Below are 22,669 nucleotides of genomic sequence, written 5' to 3' on the forward strand. Positions count from 1 at the left end.
AAAAAGAAAAGGACACCTCACACTCAATTATAGCAATTTTTTCAAATCAAGTAATTGTAACCAAATTTATTTTGGAAAAACCAACATATTTATAACCTATAAAAAACCCTCTAAAACCTTTTAATGAAAAGTTATTTAAAGAATAATACAAAATAGAGGGTATTAAAATAAACAAGTTCGGTATATTTAGCTACGCGAGACTTACAATGTGTACAATAACTATGAAACAGAAATAATACTTTTTTGAGCGATAAAACTTATTTTATTGTCTTTTGAGAAAAGGGAGTGATCTCTCTACACCCTGTAAATATTATATATTTATTTATGTTAAAAAAAACTTATGTTACTTTCTTTTATATGCTAAAAAAGTTCACCATGGCTTTAAATATTTCAAAGTTGATAGTTTTTAATTTTAATCACCTAAAGTTACAATTTTTATAAAAAATAAGATATGATAAAAAAAAAAAGGGGGGGGGGGGTGAATCCTGAAATAATATAGAAGTTCAGAACATAAGTCAGTGTTTCCTAAAGTTGGGATCAGAACTCCTGTGGGGTCATGGGACACAAACAACGGGTTGCAAGATGATTTCAAAAAAAGAAGAATATAATTTAAATTGTACCTGGGAAGGGGGATGTACCTGGACTGTAACGTGTCCAAATAGACCTTCACATTCTTGAAAATGAAGATCAAGAGCGTTTTCATATCGCAGGAGGTGACACCCGATCAGAACATGACCAAGGCTGGCTTTTACTCCCTTTGCACGCTGCACTTATTCGGGGGAATGTCCTCGATGCTCCGACCCAGCACCCGGTCGTTGTGGGTGTTGTAAGACAGTTCCACGGAGAAGATCTTGTTGTCAGTCCAAGATTAAACCGTGTGTACAGGAATTGAGAAATTTCAGAAGCACCTTTGCCCGGGTAGCTCCTTGGCCATTGTGGCCTTGCTGAGAAACTGCCGCTTTTGTAGATGATACAACTTCATCCTCAGGCCCATTCTGACCACCCTACGCATGGTTTTTACGAGACATACAAGCCTCATGAGCCGTCTTTACCATGCCAAAAAAGAAATACCTATGATTTTGAGAACTTGTAGATGTTCTGCTACAAATTGGACTTTGATTTAGTCAATATCAAGTACCTGCTGGTTTATTGCTTGCAAAATATCACAATATGGATATTTTGATCAAACATCAAGCTTCTGTTTCTTCGTAAAAAAAAAATCCAGAAATGTCAAGTAAAATTGTGGATCATTTTCATAAAGTAGTTTATCCTGGTTATAATTGATTAAATTCAATAATATAAATTATGTATCAATTTAAAGATTATTAAATATGTAATAAAATAATATGTAAATTATGTATGTAGTCCTTTCCTATCAGTAGATAAAAGCGTGAATTTTCGATTCAATTTGTCACTCGAGACATTTTTTTTAAACGGCCATTGCACAAAAGTTATAGAAGAAACAACTAATCAAACAGTTTTATTTTAAAGTCCTGGCCATTATCCATCATTTGATCATAAATAATGGGTTTTTAATGTACATTGTAGATTCTATAGGTCTACAAAATTGGGAAATCAACAGTTATGTCACAAAAAAACTGTCATTTTCGGGGAAAATTGGTCACAATTGTAAATTTCTTGGCTAGTTAACACAAAAAAACAGGATTGAAACGTAAAAAATCATAATCTAAAGACATTTTTACCCTAGAAAAGACTTATTAAACAATCCTCAATGTTTATTTTCTACCTTTAATATTTATTTCAAACTTTCAGTAGTGAAACTGGGGTCAAATCTTCAAACCATGTCATATATATAATCCTGTGGACGCCTATTTATAATTTAGCCCTCAAATTTCCAAGATGAAAAATTACTTCTTTCATTGGAATAGTCAATGGGGTGTTTGTATTGCCTATAAACTATTCACGTATTTCATTTACTCCTTACAATAATAATATTATCAAATACTCATTCGAATATTCTATAAATAATTCTATTTATTTATTAAATAAATACCTCCGCGATCATACTTTATATAAGTATGTATTATTAAAAACTTTTTTTTTTTTACATATCACGAAGACATATTTCTTATATATATTTTAAAAATATATATATATATATTATATATAGGTATGTATAAATACACATTATGAGAGCGTCAAAGGAGTGTCTTTTGAATATAAATAACCATAATACTCATCATGGCCTTATAATAGCAAATATTTTATAAAATATGAGCAAATCATGCTATGGGTATATTTTGACATTATAAATATTTTAATATAATATACCCAAATAAGACCAACAATAAGATATATGATAAGGTTGCGTGACTAATACGGAATAAACAAGTTCCGACATTTTTTTAATAGATAAATTAACATTAATATTTTAATATCTTACAGAAACAAGAAAATTGGGTGAATGTGAAGGCAAATCGACTTACTATTGCAAGTGTACGGAGATCAGATGCAGGAAAGTATTCTTGCATTGCAAGCAATGGAGTGGGATATCCAAATTCCTACAATTTTTCTCTGAGTGTTCAACGTAAGATAGATTTATTTCCATACATGACTAAACTGTTTCCAAAATTTGAGCATCATTATAATAAAATCATGAGAATATACTACTTTATGCTACATTATGCTTAAAATAGGATCTTTCACACGTACAACTTTTAAATAATTTAATGAAGCATTAAAATAACATACTATGGGATTAAGTTTACGATCACTTAATTGAGAAAAAATTGGTCTGAGGATGGGTTTCTATCAAATAACGATGTTTGAATTTTAATTGTAAATTGATTTAGAATTTGGATCATTGACCAACCAGCATGTGTAATATGAAAACTTTCACATATTTCTCCAGGCAATCCAAGTATTTTCATTATGTAAAATCTGTTGATAAAATACAACAAATAAAAAGTTTTAAAAGTTCCTATTTTAACTATAGTTAACCATAAAATGAGATCTTCTAATGATTTTATTTCATTGGTGTATTTTAGAAACAGTCTAAAGTGCATCATTTACAGTTTAGCTAACTGAAATATCTTATTTCACTTCTTAGACTCTCCTATAGTGACACCAGGAGAAAATCCTGTGATTTCTGGACCAGGAGCGGTTAAAGCAGAACTGAACTGCTTAGTAGAGTCTGAACCAAGCTCAACGGTAATTACTATTTTGCTGAATATTTTTCAAATAACTAAGTTTTTTAGATCTTTTGTATCTCAATTGAACATTAATTTAGGAGCAATTCTTTTTTCGTTTAACAATTTTTTTATGATGTGATAATGAATAAATATCCTCAGCAAACTATACTTATTATTTTTTTTTTTAAATAAACTATAAAAATCTAGGCTGCATAAATTTAATATTATTTTATTTTAAGGTGAATTGGTATTTCAATGGATCCAGGATCAGTAGCCCAAAGGATCCACGATATCGCATGGAACAAAACAAACATAATTTTTCGCTCATCATTTTCAATGTTAAAGAAACAGATCTGGGCATTTACACATGTTCAGCTGATAATCGAATTGGTCAAGGAGAAACGGACATTGTTCTTTCAGGTAATTTTATAGTCAATATTCAAAATTAACTAAAGAGGTGGACTGCAGGCTTATTTTCTTTCCAAGTGTACTAAATATTAGTATGCAAAGAATTGTCTATTATATTATATTAGGTATATTTAAAGGACCCTTGAGTCCTTTACGTAAATTGTATAATTTTGCCCGTACGTTATACTTTCTCTTTCTATCTCAAAATTGGAGACAGCGACAGCAGATAACTGAAATTCAATTATTACAACCTTTTAATAATAAGGAAATAACTTTAAACAATATTCAATTCAGGCTTGTTGATAATTGTTCAGAAATTATATGAACGAAAAACGAAAGACGAATTTAAAAAATGGTAACAATGAACGACACAAATGCACTTTTAAATCGTTCATCGTTAACTTATAATGAATTATCTCAAATTTCTATTTTTCAATATCTTCTATAATGTAAATGTTTTTGTTTTTTCACAAAGTACTTCCATTTATGTCAATCGATATACTTTTTCACAGACAAAGAGTATTCAAAGTTATTTGAGATGTTTTGGGGAGTACTTTACACCTCTCAATATTTTAATAATTTATATATTTTATACGAACCGGACACCACATTTGCACATAAAAGATACGTTTGAACAAGGACGCTTGTAAGCAGGACAGGACACTGCGCTCACGCGTTTCCAATATCGATCTTAGTTTATTCTATATGGAATGGCTCTCTTAAAGTGTTTAGCTAAAATAAAGAATTTTTAAAAGTATTTTGCTAGGAAAAATCATCAAAATAATAAAAATGACTTCTAAATATTTCTAATAGAAGTGGTACTTTATAAGTACTTTAATCAAAATAAACATTAAAAACATATAAAAAAGGAAAGGTACTATCAAAAGTACCAAGTTGGTCCAAGCCTAAAAGTAAAAAGATTTTGATTGAAATTTAGCTTTTTTTCTATTAGCTTCTGAATTCTTAGCTGCCATTCTCTTTTTTGTTAAAAATCGGATATCACCATTCAGTTTAGCACTTGAATTTTTACCCATGGCATTAAACAAAGTGAATGAAATTCTTTGAAGAAAAGCTGACCAGGATTGTCCATCCTCGCACTTTACTCCCACAACGCCCATAATGTCAGAGTTTAAATTGTCCTACATCCTGTGAATGAATGTGGCAACAAATGAAGCTCTAAGATTTGGGGTGCCAAGTAAACTGTCTTCCTCTTCAGGAGTAGCTGTGATGTAAGAGAACACGAAGTGAGCATAAAGACAGGAGAGGTAGAGAAGGTCGGATGGAGTCGACAAACCCCCTCTGCTCATTATGTCGATGAATTCTTTCAGGTCTACATGCTGATTGGTTGGACTTTCGAAGTTTCTTGAGTCCGGAGGTGTGTCTCTGATGACCATTAACTCTGGTCATGACGCAAAGTTGATCGTCTTCTTCAAAGAAAAACCAATATACACGGCAGCAAAGTAGAAAGCAGTACTGTCTCGCATAAAAGCTACTTCCTGGAGGTCATCTGGTTGCTAGTTAGTCAAAATGAGCTCAGCTTTTACCAGGTCTTCATCCAGCATAGCTTTAATTTCTGAAGAAGTCATCCCTGAAAATTTAAAAAAGTAAAATATTGTAATGATATAATTATATTGTAAAAATAAGTCATACCTAGATAAAGAAAATTACTATTACAAAATATCTTATTTACCTGAGAATTTGACAAGGCTCAGAATACAAATCTTTTTCTCTGCTTCCAGGATCTGTATCACGCTGATGCAGTAGATACCTCCACTTAGTTGTATTCAAACTTCACTAACTTGTTGAGAATGTCTTCTCAGGTCTCTGTTTGATTCCATTCTTCTTTTACTCGCAGGAAGGAAGCCAAATGGGTGGCTTGAATCACAGTGTTGACCTAGCCTTCTTAGGTGATGTGTGACAGTGCCTTTTGTCAATCAACACACCAGAGTGGTACATTTTGAATGATAAATCTGTCTCAAACAGGATGCTGGCTACTACTTGGGCCCCAATTTCTCATCATGGGATAGCTTCAAAAGGGCAACACTTGGTTTTGTGACGAGGATGAAGTCTGATGGGAGTATCTTCTTGATCAATTTGTCACCAAGTTCTTCCACAGAGAGGACTGACTCCTCCATTAAGAGTCCAAATTCCCGATGCTGTTGTAGGTGATTGAACTATTGAGCCCTACGTGACGTGGTTGCAGCTTGAGTTAGCCTTGATGATGCTTTAGAAGTTGATAGGTGGCTGGGGCAGTTTGGTCATAGGGATGGTACTACATCTAGCTTGAGGTACCTTTAAAAGAAGGACAGTTATAAGCATACTATCTTCCCAACATTTTTAACGAATTATCAATCGTGAAAACGGCAATCCGTATAGAGCACATCTAAAATGAGCAGCTGTCTTACCTCTTCTTTAGAGCCTTGCCAAGGGGCTGACTTCTTTAAGACTCACAGATGAAATCTGAGTCGTTGAAATGCAGGGAATAGAGCTTTGTACTTTTGGATGGTGCCTAATCTGCCTTCTTCAGATATGTCCCTTTTTGAATAGCTCTCACCCAGGCGGTATCAAGTCCGGGGTTTCTCTCTTTGTTTGGCCACAGATGAATCGTAACACCAGACTGTTGTGGATAGTTGTCATAGCTCGTTCTACATCCTGGAGTACAACACTTAGTGGCCATGATTGGAATTACAAAACACAATAAAGATAGCGTCCACAAAGTAACTAATACTTATTAGTCATTACTTATTATCTTACCAACCATGTTGTCTTTTTTTTTTTTCAATAGACCCATGTTGCATGCGTATTTGAAAATTGCAACAGTCGTCACATATAAATCCATCGGGTTTGAGTAAAAATTTAAACATAACAATATTTTTTCAGAAATAAATAACTGTACTTTTCAAGACGTTTTGATTATAACACATTAGGATATAATTCGATTTATGGTAATATACATGCACTGTAACTATTGATTATGTTTATTAACAAAGCAAAGTTTATCTGTACGTCAGAATGTATTAAAAAAAAGTCACACAAAAACAGCTCCCTTATGTATATCAAATACCAATACAGCATGAAAAAAGGTTGTATAATAGCTCTGTATAAGAGGAATGAAGTCTTGATGACCTCTTAAGTTCAACTCATATTAAAAAATAAAAAAAATAAAAGTACTTGATAGTCACATTTATAAAAATGAATGTGAATATAAATTATGTTCAGTAACGATCTAAAGTACTCCCTGGCTCATCAAATAAGTTTACTTTTTTTTTCTTAAGCTATTATCTTTTTTATTTTTCTTGAGGAGAGAATGCCTTAGTTTTGAGTTAGTATCTATGTGTGAGTGTGCTCATGAAAAACATAGAGTAACATCAAGGGTTTGTTGGGGAGTTATCTTATATGTAATAATGAAATTCCGTTGTATTTTTTTATCTAGTCCGTTATTTTAGAATTGGTAGTGTGAAGGATAAATTTTATTTTCCTTAACAGTTGTTTATATTATTTAATTCCGGAGTAGTGAACATCCTTTCCTAAATAGATTCAATTATCTTCAAAACCTGATTGAATATTCTTGTGTGCTCATAAAAGACTTATTGTAACCCTGAGGATTTGTTGCAGTTATAATTATAAATCTTTTTTGGACTCGGAGTAGCGTTTGGTATCAACATCAGTGTAACTCTTGCAAATGTCCTTGTGTATATCCTTTTCTCCTTCCTCACTTGTCACAGCTGATTAGCTGATGTAATGAAACGTCTTGAGCATAATTCTTTCTAGCCTTTAAAACATTCTTCAAAATTGCCAGGGTTACCATATTGATTTTAAGGTTTTTTTTTTTTTTTTTACATGCCTGAATGTTTATTTTTGTAAACAAATAATAACTCCGGGCAATGCATGGTACTACTGCTAGTAGTGTTGTGTCATTCCATATTTATGACCGAGAACCGCGCTCCAGTACAGTCCCACTTATCTGTCCTTAAAGAAGGTAAAATCCATCCTTCGTGACGTCAATGAGGGTGGGTTTCCTCCTTTTAATTATTTCCTTATATAATAAAAAATTATATAACCAAGTAACAATATGATATGTTCGTATTATAATGAAAAATATAATATTTTTTCCAAGATATGTGCCATAATCTTAATGACTATTTAATATATCTTATTTGGCTTAATAAATCATCGATATTTTTAGGAAAAATTCAAAGGACCGACATTCCTAAGGACCAGTCGCAAGAACCAATGGTATTGAGGACCAGTCCCAAAGACTTATGGTCCTAAGGACCGGTCCCATGACTAGGCTGGACTGATTAAATAAGGACTGTCACAACACTAACTGCTAGTATGTTAATATTTACTGATGTAATAATTGCTGGAATAAGTGTGAAGATCACACCTGAGATAATCTAATAATAAAAACTTTGAAAAACGACATATCTGTTGACCAGGGGCGTTGCTAGGTTTTATCTTTGGGGGAAGGGGGCTTTGAACCAGAAAATATCAACACCGTTATATCTTTATTTATACAAATAGAAATGGAAATTTGTGTGAGAGCACGAGGAGAAGGCGGGAGCGAGACATGAGGTATTACTGAATTAGGACCATTATTAAGATCAGGTCCCTATTATTTGATTTTTGATTTTGGGGGTAGAAAAAACTGCTATAAAGAAAGAAACTTCTTAATTTAAAATAGCGTTAGTGCATGGAAAATATCATAGTGATATTCAAAAACATAGAAATATATTTGCATATATATTTTTCTAATTTTCACCGAAAATAGGAGATAATTCTTATTTTATGGGGAAATGTTAACACTCCTTCGACCTATTAAATAATGAACAAAAAAAGAACAAAAGAAAGAGCATACGATCAACCGTTTTTCTATTTATAATCCCTATACTATAATAATAAATAGGTTCATTTCAAGGTTAATAGAAATACAAGGTTGTACTATAACGCGTATACAACTTATGTTTGACTTCCACTAGGCTTTTAATATTGACGTCATAGTAGATGAGTGGTTGTGTGTTTTGTCAAAATCTGTTTTTCTTGCCCAGCAGTCGGTACAATACATCAGATTGAAAATTCTAGCATGCCCGATGAGAGGATGGCCTATCCGTGTATTTTTATTAACCTTGGTTAATTTTATATGAATACTACCAGAGGGTGTCCGCGTTGCAGGACTAAATAAGAGGAAATATAAAAAAAGAATCGATACGACAATACAGAAGAAAAGAAACAGTAGGGAACAAGAGAAGAGGGGGAAGGCAGAGAGAAGGAGAGAGATATAGAAAGAGAGAAGGGGAAAAAAGTTATACGTCGGTCAAAAACAGCCTCTTAATAACCTTGGATGCCCAAAAAATACTATAGGAACATGCTTGGTTATTTTATACGTTTACTTGCTAAATTTTAGACTGATGCGTTCGACTGTACTGGATTCCATGTTTGATTACACCCAAATACAGAATCATAAATATATATAAGATAAGATAACATTTTGGGGGACTTCCAAGCCCCCCCCCCCCCGTAAAGGAGGTAGCGACGCCACTCCTGCTGACTGAGATCACTTTCTATAGTGTTTAATATCTGCTTATGATATTTAAATTTGCTTCATGTTAGGATTATAATTCATATAAAAAATTAGAGGGATGGATGGCTCTTAAGTCTCATATATTTACAAAGCCACATATTGAGTTTCTCAAGTATCATCATTCAAAACAATTCAAAATATCTTTAATAGGACTACAATTTTTCAAATTAAAGTCACTTACCCCCATCGGCCATTATACTGTCCTCAAAAATCTCTTTAAATCTTAATTCAATAAAAATTTCTGCTTATACGCATAAAATGAATGATGTCACGTAATACGAAATAAAAATCTCAAGCCGAACTGATTTCAAAACTTAAGAACTCTGGAGAAATAATTTTGATGCAGGCTAGAGGTCATTTTATTTCTCGATCCCATTTTGACATTCTAATACAAGCTCCTAATTTAACATTTTCCTTAATCGTCACGATAGAATCCGGTTTTTAGCTGGATTATTGATTGTATTGTTAAATTGAGATTTAACTCCAAAATTTATACCAGATCATCGCAACATAGCAACATTTTGAGAACCCAATATTTTGAAGAGTAATTTGTTTCAAATTTGCTTTATAATAATATGTATATATAAAATTATTTAGACTAGAATAAATTACATACTTGTTATTAACCAGGGAGTGCTATAGAGTACTCTTTAATACTTCCTGTGTTAACTTATTACTTATTCAAGCTTATAAATAATTAGTAGTACCTACAATAAATAAATGAGTGATGTCATCAGAGGCGTTGGCAGGATTATATATATATATATAATATTTTGGGGGTCTGGGCTTGATTTTTGGATTTTTTTTGGAAAATATTTCAATATTAGATTTTTAGAAAAAAAATTGAAAAATCCACAACTTTTCACAAAAATTTAATTCAAAAAAAATTCAAAGATCCACAGCTATTCTCAAAAATTAGATTTTTTGGACAAACAATTCAAAAAATTTAATTTCAAACATTAAAGTTTTGGAAAAATATTTCAAATATTACATATTCAAGTAATAATAAAAAATCCTTAATTTGGGGAGGGCTACAGCCCCTTCAGCCTTGCGGAAGTTACTGGTCATAAAAAAGCTACATCTTGCGAAATATTATGAAAAATATAGACCATACTATTTCCTCAGGCTAACGGCGCTCGATGTCTTACTTGGTTTAATGCCTTAGTTCTTGGTAAACTGTGTACGCGAATTTCATATTTGGAAGAATGAGCTAACTACAAACTGATTTTGGTTGTGTGATACAATAAAGGTAACGAGGTAGTGTTGGACCTGTTCTTATATTCTTCAATCCTAGCTATGAGTGAAGAAAATAAAAAAAAATAGCTAGGAATTCTTCTTTTAGAGGAAGATGTTAACACACCCACGACTTATTAAATTATGAATAAAAAAGAACAAAAAGCAGACACATCAACCATTTTTCCTTTTCTAATCCGGAAACTTATTTTTTTCTTTATATAGATCCCTTCTTTGGATATAAGCTATAGGCTATATGCTAGTGAAAACTATGACCCACTAACTACTTTATTTCAAAAATATTAATTCTCTAAATTTGGATTTTATCCCTCAAAATCAGTTTTTAATTCGTATCCAATATTTCAATGAAAATTCTCTGATTTTTTAGTGAGTAATTATAGAGACTCGAGTTCTCATATGATTACATAAATGTTATATTATTTGATGCAAGATAGAAAATATTAATTTAAGTGTTGTTTAAGCTGGATTTATTTCCTGCAATAAATAATATATGTAACACACTTGTGTGAAACCTCTCACAGATGCTTGATTTAATGACAAACAAAATAAATTTACATTAAAAAAAGATAGTAAAGACATGAAATTCGTAAATAACATCATCATATTTATATACTATTTGGAATGGCTCGTGGGGAAAAACTTTTAAGTAATTAACAAAATTATTTTAAGTATGCCACTAAATTGGAACTCTTAATACTTCATCACTTGATACGGATGTTTCACGGGTTTTATTAGAAATAGAATGCTAATAACTAATGAGTAGTAACCCGATAAAATGCTCAAATCGTTTCATCGATGTTATTTTAAGATATACGTACAGAGCTAGAAAGTGGTTTGATCTGAATGATTGTTTTTCTGTACAGATGACATGACATGAGAGGCAGAGGGGAGAATAAAAAGAAAAAGGAAAAGAATTCGGGAGAGAGAAAAGAGAATAATATATATTATTATTTATTATTTTTAGTCGTGTTGGGTAAAGCCTGCTGCTGTTATTTACTCTCCTCTTCCTTAGCTCCATGAATTCTAAGGAGGATGAACAACGGTGTTTGGAGGAGCGTAGGATCAAGGCCATTATTTCTAACAACAAGGACTTTTATTGTGCAGGAAAAGAATTGGGATGCTCCCGATCCGAACTTGTTCAATTTTACTATCGCTTGCCCAAGGACTCCTATAAAAGGATCAAGAATGGTCTTACGCGCCTGAGAAGGAGACAAACAAAGGAGGGGGAGGTGTCCAAAAGGAACGATGGGATTGATGAGAAAGATGCTGAGGAACAGGATGTCGTTTTTCTCTACGAAAATAATGGAGTCAAATGTATCAAGGCAATAGGATAAATAAAGAACCCCGCTGCTCATTGCTGAGTCAAAAATGAGCCAAAGTCGCTTCTTAGCTCGTTTAGGATCATGAATTATGATTTTGTCATTTATTTCTAGGTCTTTTTACATTTAATCACAAAAACAAGCTAGAATGTTCTTTCCCAAAATTGATTGTTGATTACATTTGTACTCTTATACGAATTATTCTCCATTTCTATCGAGAAATAACTCTTATTAACCATTTGAGTACGTCACAAATGGCTCTTAAAGTAGCCAAGATTGATCTTCACAATAAATGAAGGAGGTATTAAAAGGTTTAATGTCTGAAAGTGGGAATCTCAGGGCCAATATGAGACTCTTAAATCAATTAAACTTTAGCTACAACCCTTGGGTGTCTTACTCATCCCATAAGTTTGAATACAAAGACTTAAATTGACTCAAATAAGTCTAGAACATATACGACTGTTTATATTTATGAAGTAAAATTGCATAAATTGGGATTTTCTCCTTTTTTATAATTTTGTTCAGGATTATTTTCATGTTAATGGTTGAACGTTATATGATGCGTCAACACAAAAGCGTACAAAAGTAAATATCTTGAATATAATAAATTCCCAATCTACTTTTTTACTTCATGAATATCTATAAACATCCCAATTTCGGTGAATGATTGCTTTATATTCATATTTATGGGATATTTCAAACTTAGTTAAAAATCTTCTTTTGATTTATGATACATTATTTGTATCCGGTATGACCTTTAAAATTAATAGAATTTATCATTATCCTTAATTATGATTAGGCGATCTTAAGTACGGGTTGTGGCCCTTCCAAAAATGATTCTGAATAACATATAGATAGAAATGCAAAATATTTATTTGAATTATACAAACATTTAAGTACATTAAATCATTTTATAGAAAGAGCATCCTAGTCTGATTTTTGATGACGGGCAGCATATGTATCTTATATTTCAATGGCTTTATTGTTTCAAAATTATTTTTTTCGATTGTTACCCAAAGAAAAAAAAGCATAGTAGTTGCGTTGCACGCGTACAAACTAGAATGTTTTTCTGTTTGTGATAACATCTGACATATTTTTTATTGATTGGTTGAATGCTTAATAATTAGACAAGTCTAATGATCTGCTTATTTTAAGCCATTTGGTCTTACTTTATCTATAGAAATGACTGTTATTTGATAGTAATGTTAATTTTATTGTGATAAATTTTTTCATGTTTCAAAAGTTTTTCATGGGACAGGGTAAATTTTTGTAGTTATTCCATATATTTAAAGTTCAACCTCTAATTTTTATTATCACAACCTCTTTAAAATGTTTTTTGGGAACTTAGTCAAGTTATCCCACAAGAAAGAGTAAATGAATAAGTTCTACCGGTATCTTTGATTCATTTATTTTATTGCCTATAATTGAAAATAAATAATTTTAAGACATACATATATACATTAATTAGATATACGATCGTAAATCATAGAATTATTCTGATCTTAAATGTGCGTGATGTAGTCGTTTACTAATTCTATTTTTTTTCTTACATAAATCACAATATTTAATATATGATTACAGTAGCAATGGTTTTCTTTATTTAACAACTCCTTTCTATGCCAAAGGATTTCTGTGCCTTGGGATGTATATGCTCCTCTCTACATCGTGGTCCGGTCTCATCTCGACACTGTGGTAATGTTTCTTGTATGTTTGGATGCACTTGTGGTTTTTCTCCTGAACCTTCAAAACGCGATAATAGGCCTATTAGTGCCGAAGATATACCTTCTAGCAATAGTTTTTTCATTATGTTCGATGAAAACCTTTCTCATAAACGTGTTCCTCTAGGAATTTCACGTGTTCTACTCCGATACATTCCTAAAGAAGGGAAATTATCACTTACAAGACATGTTTACTTACCACCAGTCAATGCTAGCCAATTTTGGATTTTTGTATCTTTAGATCAGGAGGAAACTTATACGAGCTTACATTGGAAGAGTTTTTATATAAAGACAAAGTCTGTTATTGCTCTTGTCAATGAATGTCTTAAACATAATTCTGGAAAAAGAATGTTTTATCATGTTCCAGGCTTCACTAAAAACTTTAGCATAATTGCTGTGCCAGGATTGAAAAACTTTGTATTCGCTGGCCCAATTAAATCTTCTTCTCCAACAATAACTGAATCGGGTCCCAAGGATATTATGATAATTGATTGATTTTCTTTTATATTACCGTGACAAAATTATATATGCTGTGATTTTAGGGACTATGTGATAAAATACTTAAATAAAATTATTCCTTCCATTACCTTGATAAGTTGAGTCATTATACGTGTTCAGTTCAATGTTTTCTATAAGGTGTGCCAAAACACATGTGTGTTGTGTTTACTGACGTAAATGTTAATGAGCTGTCTGGTTTAATGATAGTCTCTGATTTGTATTGTCATTTAAATATGTAGAAAAGACTAACTAAAAAATTACCTTAGGGGAATAATTATAAGTAAAATTATCATTCATTTACATACCTAATCAATCTTTTGTATTATCCAGCGATCCCCTTTGATCTGGAGATTCTAAGCCCCTCTGATGGACGACATCGTCATTTTTTCAATCTCACATGGTCGGTGAAAAGTTACTCTCAGATATTTGGAGCAATTATCAAAAAAAGGAAACTGGTATGTGACAAATTTTAGCACCATTAATAAACATTGTCGAGTGTTAATTGTGTATAATTTAAAAAGAAATATTTATCTTTCAATTGAAAGTTAAGGGCACACTAATTTAATAAGAATACTTATCCTACGGAAAGTAATCTATTTTAATTGGCATGAAGCTTTAAAAAGATCAATATCAGGGATTGGGTAACCTATGATGTCTGTTCCAAATAATAGAATACTCTAAACTTTATCCGAAAAGTGTGCCATTGTATGCGAAAGATTGATCATCCCTATATTTAATTAATCCTGTACAAATACATATTTTAATACTCTTGTCTTTCTAGCCACGAGATCGTAGTAGTCCGGGAATATCAACATATTCTCATTGGGAAAGAGTAGAGGTCACTGCTCCTCATATTTATGGTCAAGAATTCGGGAGCTCCTTAGATAACTGGTCTGGGTCTCATAGTGGGCCTCATGTCTGGAAAGAAACATTCCAATTCACTGGTTTAGAGCCGAGCTCTGAATACGAAGTATCCGTCCGTGTCAAAAATAAATACGGGGCTTTCGAAACTTCTCAAAAATTTGTATTTCGAACTAGCCGTACAGGTATGTATCTGTAAATTGATACAATTAATTTATAACTCTGTATGGGTGATTGTATTTTTTTAGATCCATCTTCTCAAATGATAATGAGAACATCATCTTCAAGTGAGTTTATTTATTTACTAGTATTTTTTTTTTATTCTATACTTTTATTCAATATTTAGGCAATTGGTTTTCTTCAGGATCCTCATTTCCAATAGGATTTCGTCTTTTGTTGATTTTGTCATTTTTCATTACGTGTACGTAAATGATTCAGGATCTTTTTCAATATCATTATGAAAATGATATTGGGCAATTTATTACGCTATTTCTTTACTAGTTAAAGAGTTTTTTCTTGTTTTTTTTTTTCAAATGCGGAAACTATTCTATAGTTTTGAATGAAGTTTGAAAAGTTATGTCTAAGTATTATTATGTCAAATATCCATAGTATTATATAAAATTGCAATTAAATTTATAAGGACTCATTGTTAATGTAAATTATTTCTGTTGTTAAGAAAAAATAAATAAATTAGTATCCAATGTTTTAATTTTTATTTTAATATGTTAGAGTAAAGTGTACAATATGATCTTGACAATGATTGGTTGTTGATATTTGTTTTATAAAGTATAAAATGTAAGTTTACCATGGATTACTTAACATCTGGATAAACTATTCACTTTTAAAATCTTTTATAATTTCTGTTTTCATTAGGGATGTACTGATACCAAATTTTCAGCTGATACAGATTCCTTAATACGTATAAAGTTGTTAATCAATTTTAATTTGAAAAAGTTAATTACTCTCCGTACTCAGGAGTCAATTTATTTCTGGTTGGCTCAAATTAGGGAGTTTGACGCCCCCCTCCTCTCCCTACTTTGTTGGATATTTAAAATCAACCTTGTTGTCGCTCAGCCTTTGATCTACTTTCAACTGCCTCACTGATAAAAAAAACAACTTGTAAATCTGAAAATAGGCTATTTTCTATTGTTTTCGGCACACAAGCAATCAAATGGTGTCGAACAATTCCGGTTCTTAACTGAGTTTTATATGCTTGCCCTAGGAATGGAAATATGTATAAATTAGTACTCGTAACTTTTTTAATGCACCCGGGATGGATACTGATGACTCGAACTCGATACAGAAAATATGGACTCGACTTTACTTCTGTTATTTACAATATTATGCAACAAACATACAAAAAAAAATATTGTGAAAGTTTCTTAATGGTTTCAGATCCAAATTCTAGCGTTACGGACTTTTTGAACTACTCATGACACAATTAAAAAAAAGTATGGGCACTAAAAATGTGGTTATTTCTTAAATATTACTTTCAAGTAAAAATTTCCTGTACAAACCTGCAAATTTGTAAGATCTTTCTATGAACTTCCCTCCCCTCTCCCCCCTCCCCTCTCTTTTTTTAATATGTTTAAACAACGTCATGTAGTCTATATATTTATTGATTTGTAACCTTAATTTTGTGCCCTAAAATGAGCTGAAATAAGTCATGTTATGTATATTAATAATCATGCATAGATATCGTTAGAATTGGCAGTATTGAGCCGATTCCGATACTTCAAAAAAGACCGATTCTTGCTGATTTTGATGCATCGGTACAAGGTCTACATATCCATGATAACGTGTCAAATCATACCCTATGTGCTTTTTTATTGCAATTTCATGCAATAAACGAGTACAAATGATTTTTTCTTCTGAGAAAAAGATTCCTCAGTCAATCCAGCATTAACGGCATTAATAACAATTTCTTAATGTGGTTGGCAACGCAAAATTAAAAGTTTTCGTACATATTCAGAGGCTTTCATGCTATAGAAAGCAAGAGTTGTGGCAAATTTTTGCATTTCTAGAGAATAAGCTTCTCTACTATGTTGATTGATCAATTTATTTGGTTTTTTTGCGATGGAAAAGTAAATCTGGCATTGCAGTTTCATTAAATTCTTAAAGAATATCCTTTGCTCCTTGCGTGACATACTTCTGCTCACTTAGGTCATCAATTACTTCCTAAAATGCGAAAATGAATAAACATTCAGTTTCTTGAAGTTTCAATTAGTAATTATAATTTTTTTACCTTTACAGAACTAACTTTCTTCCTAAATTTGGAAGTCTTGTCTTGTTGGTTTTTCAGTTTTTTTTTTTTTTTGCAAAAGCTCCATTCTTTCTACATTTTCTTTGGAGTGTCTTAACATTGCCACTATAATAATAAAAATTGATGATGACAAATTTAGCAAGTTTTTATAGTAATTCTTGCTGCCTTATTTTTTTCCTTTTCTTGGAGCAATTTTTTCTCTCATTTATCAGACCTACTTATTGATTGAATTAATATTAAAATATCAAAATCCTAATTAATGCAAGGGAAAGAAATTACATTCGTTTGGGTAAGGAACGCCGTGAACTCTTTTGCTGGATTTCTTTCTGAAAAGTTCTGGAATTCCTTTGAAAATGGTTGGAGAAGCATCTTTTTTTTAGGTGAGGTCGCTCAGTTCAGAGAGTTTTCTAACAATTATCCTCAAAGTGACTTGAACATAAAATTGTAGATTTAGAGGATTTCAAATTGGTCTTATTTAAGACAATTTCTTGTTTTGCTTATCCCAGATTTGTCCTTATACGTGCCTTGTTCGATTCAAACCAGTTGACATCATCCTAGAAGATAAATGGGACAAGTCGGACAATTTTTTCCAACAAAAGATCTTCTAAATTAACATCTAATTAGTTACCTACATTTAATTAACTTGAATATAAATCCTGAAAATTACTTAACTTAAACTCCTCTAATATTTGATACAACAAAAAGTGAATTGTTAAAATGTGCACAACGTGAAGATATTCCGTGTAATTCTGAAATCGTTGAAAGATATGTAACATAAACAACAAAGGAATCCTAGAAAACATCTGATCTAGAGAAAAGATAAAAAATTTAATTGTGACAATTCACTCAAGATCAAAATTGAATAAAAACTTTCAAAAGTCTGATTTTATGAATTAATTTACTGATTATTCAAAGATTTAAAAACTGTGTATGTTTATGCCCATTTGTATCTTGTTCTTGAAAAAATTTAATTATATCTATAGCTGAATAAATAGAAAATCCATAATTATTTATTTATATTTGTGTGCCGTCAAAAGTTACTTCATAAGTTTTAACTTACAAAACTGACTAAATAAGAAAGTCAAAAAAATTACTAACAAATTTAAAAAAATTATAAGATAAGTTTTTCTTTTCTTATGCCTTACATGTAATAAGATTTTTTTCTTTTTTTCTAATTTGATCTCATTTTGAAGTATTTTCGGAACGCTGGAACTTTGACGGGATGGAGGGTAACGGTTTAATGGCACATAAAAAAAATTAGTACCAACACATAAACACATCTCATGATTCATGATAATTTTGAATTTGGTCAACTTTAAAAAATAGCGAACACTCTACTGTATATAGTAGGAGTAATCACAGGAGTCCAAAATTGAGCTATCTGATCCCTCACAAAAAAAAAAAAAATCCCCCCCTATGAAGTAAAAAAATAATTATGAAATAAACTTTTTTTTCTTATTTATAAAAAAGCTTTATGTGCTTTAAAAAATGATATTGCACGATATATAATTTTTTGGTAAAGTTAAATCCCTTACTTCTATAGTTAAATAAACGCTGCGCGCCCCCAAATTTAGTGCGATAATAGACGAAAAAGATAAAAATTACTTATGAAAAGGAGAAAATTCTGACAATATCTTATTTTTTTAATTCTATAAAAGTTAATACATAATAATGTCGATAAATATCTTTAAACTTTGCTGATTGCTGTTTTTAAACATATTATATGTAAATACATCAAACTGGGTAGTGGCACTTAGTTTTAAATTTAAATTTATAAAATGATGAAAATCCAGTGTAGAATGGGCATGTTAAAAAAAAGAAACTAAAAATCAACATGGTAACCCCTACAATTTGAAGAATGTTTTGAAGGAGAGAAAGAATAAGGCTCATGACGTTTCATTAGGTCAGGTACAATCAGATGTAATAAGGGAGGAAGGAGAAAAGGATATAAAAAAGGACATTTGCTATATTTACTCTGATGTCGTTAACCAATTCTACTAATATAATTTAATCGGTTTAGGAAAGGATGTTCAATACTCTAGAATTAAATATTCTTCAGATTACCAATTCCAAAAAACGGGGCAGCTAAAAAATACAGAGGATCAGATATTTTACCTCCACGACGCTTTTTAATAGTGACGTCAAAGAGTATAACTGTTACCAAGAGTAGCTATATATCGCCTCACTCGACAGTTACTGTTGGAGTACCGCTGTAATCCTCTATGATGTCATATCAGTCTGCCTTGCCTAGTAGTCGGTATGGTGTATCAAATTGGAAATTCTTGCATAGACGATTACATGATGGCATTGATGGCATTGATGGCATAACCATGTATTTCTATTAACCTTGGAGGATTATTATCAATAGACTAAATATCATCTACCAGGGTTCTGTTGGATCTTACATGTCTTTTTATCAAGGCTGGAAAAGGTTTTAAGAGGCTTGGAGGTAAAGAGTTTGCATTGGTAGTTTTACGGTGTTAATAAAATATCTTTTCGCAAATAAAAGATCAAAAAAAAAAAAAAAAAGATCAAGTATTTAACAAGATGAACAACAAATGAAATGGATCAAAATCTATCAATTGGTAATATATTCATAAGTTTCTGAACATTATTTATGCACTTGAAATCCAGAATCAAAAATACACACAACATCTCATTACACTACACACGTCACACTTTGGTCGGATTATATTCACTATTCACAAGACTAAGTAATAAACTTGCACTAGCACACCCATTATAACAATTTAGATATGTTTGGATATTGAGATTTTAAAGACCATAGAGCACATTTCAAAATTGTGAAATAAACTTATGAACGAGTTAACTTTCAATTTTCATAAATTAATAGTACTTAATAATACCTATAATTTATAATCATTAAAAAAAAAACATTACCAACACTGAATGTAAGGCTGAGATTATAAATAAGTTTTATTTACATATATTATAATATTTTTTGTAGCCAGACTAGGTACCAATTTTTCGACTCCGACTCCACAGCCTTACTTACAGTATATTTAATTTTCAATGTCTCAAGAATTGAAGGTATTCAATTAAATCAATCATTGTAGATTTATAAACTATAAAAGCAATTACCTTTTAAAATACTGTTTCTCTCTGATACTTCTGACATGAGTGTTTTTGTAAGATATAAACTTTTGACATTTTCTCTTTTAGAATATTATCCCTTGAAGTGTATGAATGGTAAACTCCAGTGGTTCTCTGTCTTTTGATTCCTTGATGTGATGTAATACACATTTATAAAATCAACTGCTTGGTCGCTTGGGACCCTCTATACTTATGGCCGCATAGCATTGCTCCTACTGTTGATGGTTCCTTACGCAGCGGAATAATACATTAATCAACATTAACTAAGCATCCTTTCTTTAATGCTTTCCTCTTGTTTTTACCTCTAAAAATTTATAAAAAAAAATAAAGTATAGAGATTGAGAACCCATGAGGTAAAAAATGTATATAATGAAGAAATTGAATAACCTCAGGATTAGAACTCCAGCGTACATAGCTTGAAGAGGACTATGAATTTTACTCGATCTAAATTGTTTTTCTTCATAATTTTTGGAGTTGTTAAATTATTTAGAAGTCAAGAAGTAGACTTGGGTGTCTTTAGTAGAAGGTAATATTAAATAGGTTTGATCATATTGAACGTGATTTACTTTTCCCTTGTGTAAAGGAGTTTTCCTTTAGTTTTCGAGAGGAATAGAATAATAATGCCGTTAAAGAGAGAGAAACGTTTTTGATTAATTAATTAATGATGTTTTTGTATGTTTGAAATATAAACCTATATGTGAATTGTTTTATTTTAAGTTGCACGGATGGAAATTTGAGAGATAATACAGGCCAAAATTATCTTTCAAGAAGGGTGGAAATAAAACGTTTGCAAACGCCTATTCTGAAATTCACCACAGGAAAGGACTCTGTTGTTCATGGAGATTCCAGGACGGATTTAATACAATACTATACAACAACAAAGATATCAAAGGGATTGGATTCAGATGAATATGTAAGAAATTCAAGGTATCAGGAATTTGACAATCGAATAACTTCTTTGGAAAAAGTAGATTATTCGAGCGACACAGAAAACATGCATGATACTCGAGTCAATACAAGAGACATGATGAGTACAAGAAAAAACAATACTCTAGAACGATATACAAGATATTCGATTGACACACAAAATAGCAATGTTGAGGGTCTACGTTTCGTAAACTCAAGAGATGCAAGAAGTATTAACTCTCTTGAACGCAATATAAGAGATTCGAGGGAAACACTGTATAGCAATACTAAAGAACGACGTGTCGAACCCTTAATGGATGCAAGAAATAGTAATGATATGGAACAAGGTGTCAACGAATTCAGGGATATAAAAAATAACAATGGCGTTCAACACAATGTAAGAGATTTGAGGGACATACGACGTAGCAGGATTGAAGAACGACGCCTTGACGACCCATGGAATAATAATAGAAGAAGCAATGTTCTTGAACGCAACATGAGGGATACAAGGAGAAATGATGCTCTTGAACACATTGTGAGGGATTTAAGAGACACGGGAGATAGCCATGCCGAGGAACGAAATGTTAGAGATTTAAGGGATACAAGGAGAAACAATGCTCTTGATCGAAATGTGAGGGATTTGAGAAACATACGAAATATAAGTGTTGAGGGGAGAGGCGATGCCCTTGAACGCAATGTGAGGGACTTGAGAAATACAAGAAGAAACAATCTGGAGAGGCTAAATGAAGATGAAACCAAAAGTAAAGAAATATTGAAAGGTAGAAAGAGGGATGATATTATAAAAAACTATCCTGAAAGAAGAATGGAAGAAATATTCGATGGGAGGAATCTCCAAACTAAAAACACTGACCAAAGAGACTTTCAATTGATCCCAAGGGAAATTTTTGATAGAAAAAGAAATGATGGATTAAACGAACGAAGAGAAATGGATCCTCCCAATAATTTTGGGCTTACTGGATTTTCAAGGTAATAATTGTTTAAATTTTTATTGACTCATCGATTTTTATTTTTGTTGTCTAATCTGTAGGTTAAATATGGGAATGAATTATGCAAGTGTGGCAAATTTAATAGTCATTGGAGCTACAATAATAGCTATTGAGAATAGAACGAAAGTTATCGAATCCTAATATAAACTAATCGTGAAAACATAAAATTCAGTTTTGAGTCTTTACTTTATTTAACTTTTATTTGTGATGATATATTAACACTTTGGTCATGCTAAAAATATATATAATGATGATTACGTAATGTTGATGATTTGGTCTCACTTATTCATATTTGTTTTTATTTTTCGGTTTAGAAGACAAGTGTCTATTATTACTACCCTTCTCAATACTCAAACCCATAGATAAATAAATATATAGAGGCGACAAGTTGGAATAAGCCTGTTATAAATTTTAACTGTTAACGAACAGGGATGTAGATAGTAAGCGGTGTTACATGACGCGCACAAAAATATCCTATGTATTTTGTTTTCAAGTGTTAACTCACTCGTCTCACGTCATGGCTATTTAATAATTTATTCTTTTTGATAAATAAACGAAGTAATAAGTAATTATATAATTAAGCTTAGT

At 31.5% G+C, this 22,669-nt stretch overlaps 3 protein-coding genes and 1 long non-coding RNA gene across 5 annotated transcripts in view; 3 read left to right on the top strand and 1 right to left on the bottom strand.

Annotated features, from left to right (window-relative positions):
• The window catches only part of LOC121124016 (neurotrimin), a 212,192-nt gene extending 196,700 nt beyond the window's left edge, over positions 1-15,492 (top strand). Inside the window, exons 5-11 of the mRNA XM_040719111.2 lie at positions 2,407-2,548; positions 3,071-3,171; positions 3,392-3,572; positions 14,261-14,385; positions 14,712-14,976; positions 15,040-15,078; positions 15,138-15,492. Of these exons, the coding sequence (XP_040575045.1) occupies positions 2,407-2,548; positions 3,071-3,171; positions 3,392-3,572; positions 14,261-14,385; positions 14,712-14,976; positions 15,040-15,078; positions 15,138-15,220 (936 nt within the window). The 3' untranslated portion in view covers positions 15,221-15,492. The remainder of the gene's footprint in view (positions 1-2,406; positions 2,549-3,070; positions 3,172-3,391; positions 3,573-14,260; positions 14,386-14,711; positions 14,977-15,039; positions 15,079-15,137) is intronic.
• On the top strand, positions 11,337-14,018 carry LOC121124017 (uncharacterized). Its single transcript, XM_040719112.2, has 2 exons — positions 11,337-11,717; positions 13,340-14,018. Exons 1-2 carry the CDS (start codon positions 11,412-11,414, stop codon positions 13,925-13,927), a joined length of 894 nt encoding a protein of 297 aa, XP_040575046.1. The 5' UTR covers positions 11,337-11,411; the 3' UTR covers positions 13,928-14,018.
• Positions 15,493-16,392: 900 nt separating the features above from the next.
• LOC121124306 (uncharacterized) lies at positions 16,393-19,308 on the bottom strand. 2 transcript variants are annotated; one of them, XR_011781807.1, is made up of 3 exons: positions 17,334-19,308; positions 17,037-17,271; positions 16,393-16,969 (listed from the first exon to the last, which is right to left on the bottom strand). It is a non-coding gene; the product is annotated as an uncharacterized lncRNA (long non-coding RNA). The 2 variants fall into 2 exon arrangements; XR_005866277.2 differs by having other exon boundaries at positions 17,037-17,268; positions 17,334-19,307.
• A 1,243-nt stretch (positions 19,309-20,551) lies between these two features.
• On the top strand, positions 20,552-22,343 carry LOC121124670 (uncharacterized). The gene is made up of 3 exons (XM_040719852.2): positions 20,552-20,694; positions 20,886-22,061; positions 22,123-22,343. The coding sequence occupies exons 1-3, from the start codon at positions 20,597-20,599 to the stop codon at positions 22,220-22,222; spliced, it is 1,374 nt and encodes a 457-aa protein (XP_040575786.1). The 5' UTR covers positions 20,552-20,596; the 3' UTR covers positions 22,223-22,343.
• The last annotated feature ends 326 nt before the right edge of the window (positions 22,344-22,669 follow it).

This window comes from Lepeophtheirus salmonis, chromosome 9, assembly GCF_016086655.4.
Source record: "Lepeophtheirus salmonis chromosome 9, UVic_Lsal_1.4, whole genome shotgun sequence".
NCBI classification, from domain to species: Eukaryota; Metazoa; Arthropoda; class Copepoda; order Siphonostomatoida; family Caligidae; genus Lepeophtheirus; species Lepeophtheirus salmonis.

Coding starts and splice junctions, on each gene's coding strand:
- LOC121124017 (XM_040719112.2), top strand. CDS start 11,412: ATGAATTCTAAGGAGGATGAACAACGGTGTTTGGAGGAGCGTAGGATC. Junction 11,718..13,339: donor ATGGAGTCAAATGTATCAAG/GCAATAGGATAA, acceptor TCTATGCCAAAG/GATTTCTGTGCCTTGGGATG.
- LOC121124670 (XM_040719852.2), top strand. CDS start 20,597: ATGAATTTTACTCGATCTAAATTGTTTTTCTTCATAATTTTTGGAGTT. Junction 20,695..20,885: donor TTGGGTGTCTTTAGTAGAAG/GTAATATTAAAT, acceptor TTTTATTTTAAG/TTGCACGGATGGAAATTTGA. Junction 22,062..22,122: donor GGGCTTACTGGATTTTCAAG/GTAATAATTGTT, acceptor TCTAATCTGTAG/GTTAAATATGGGAATGAATT.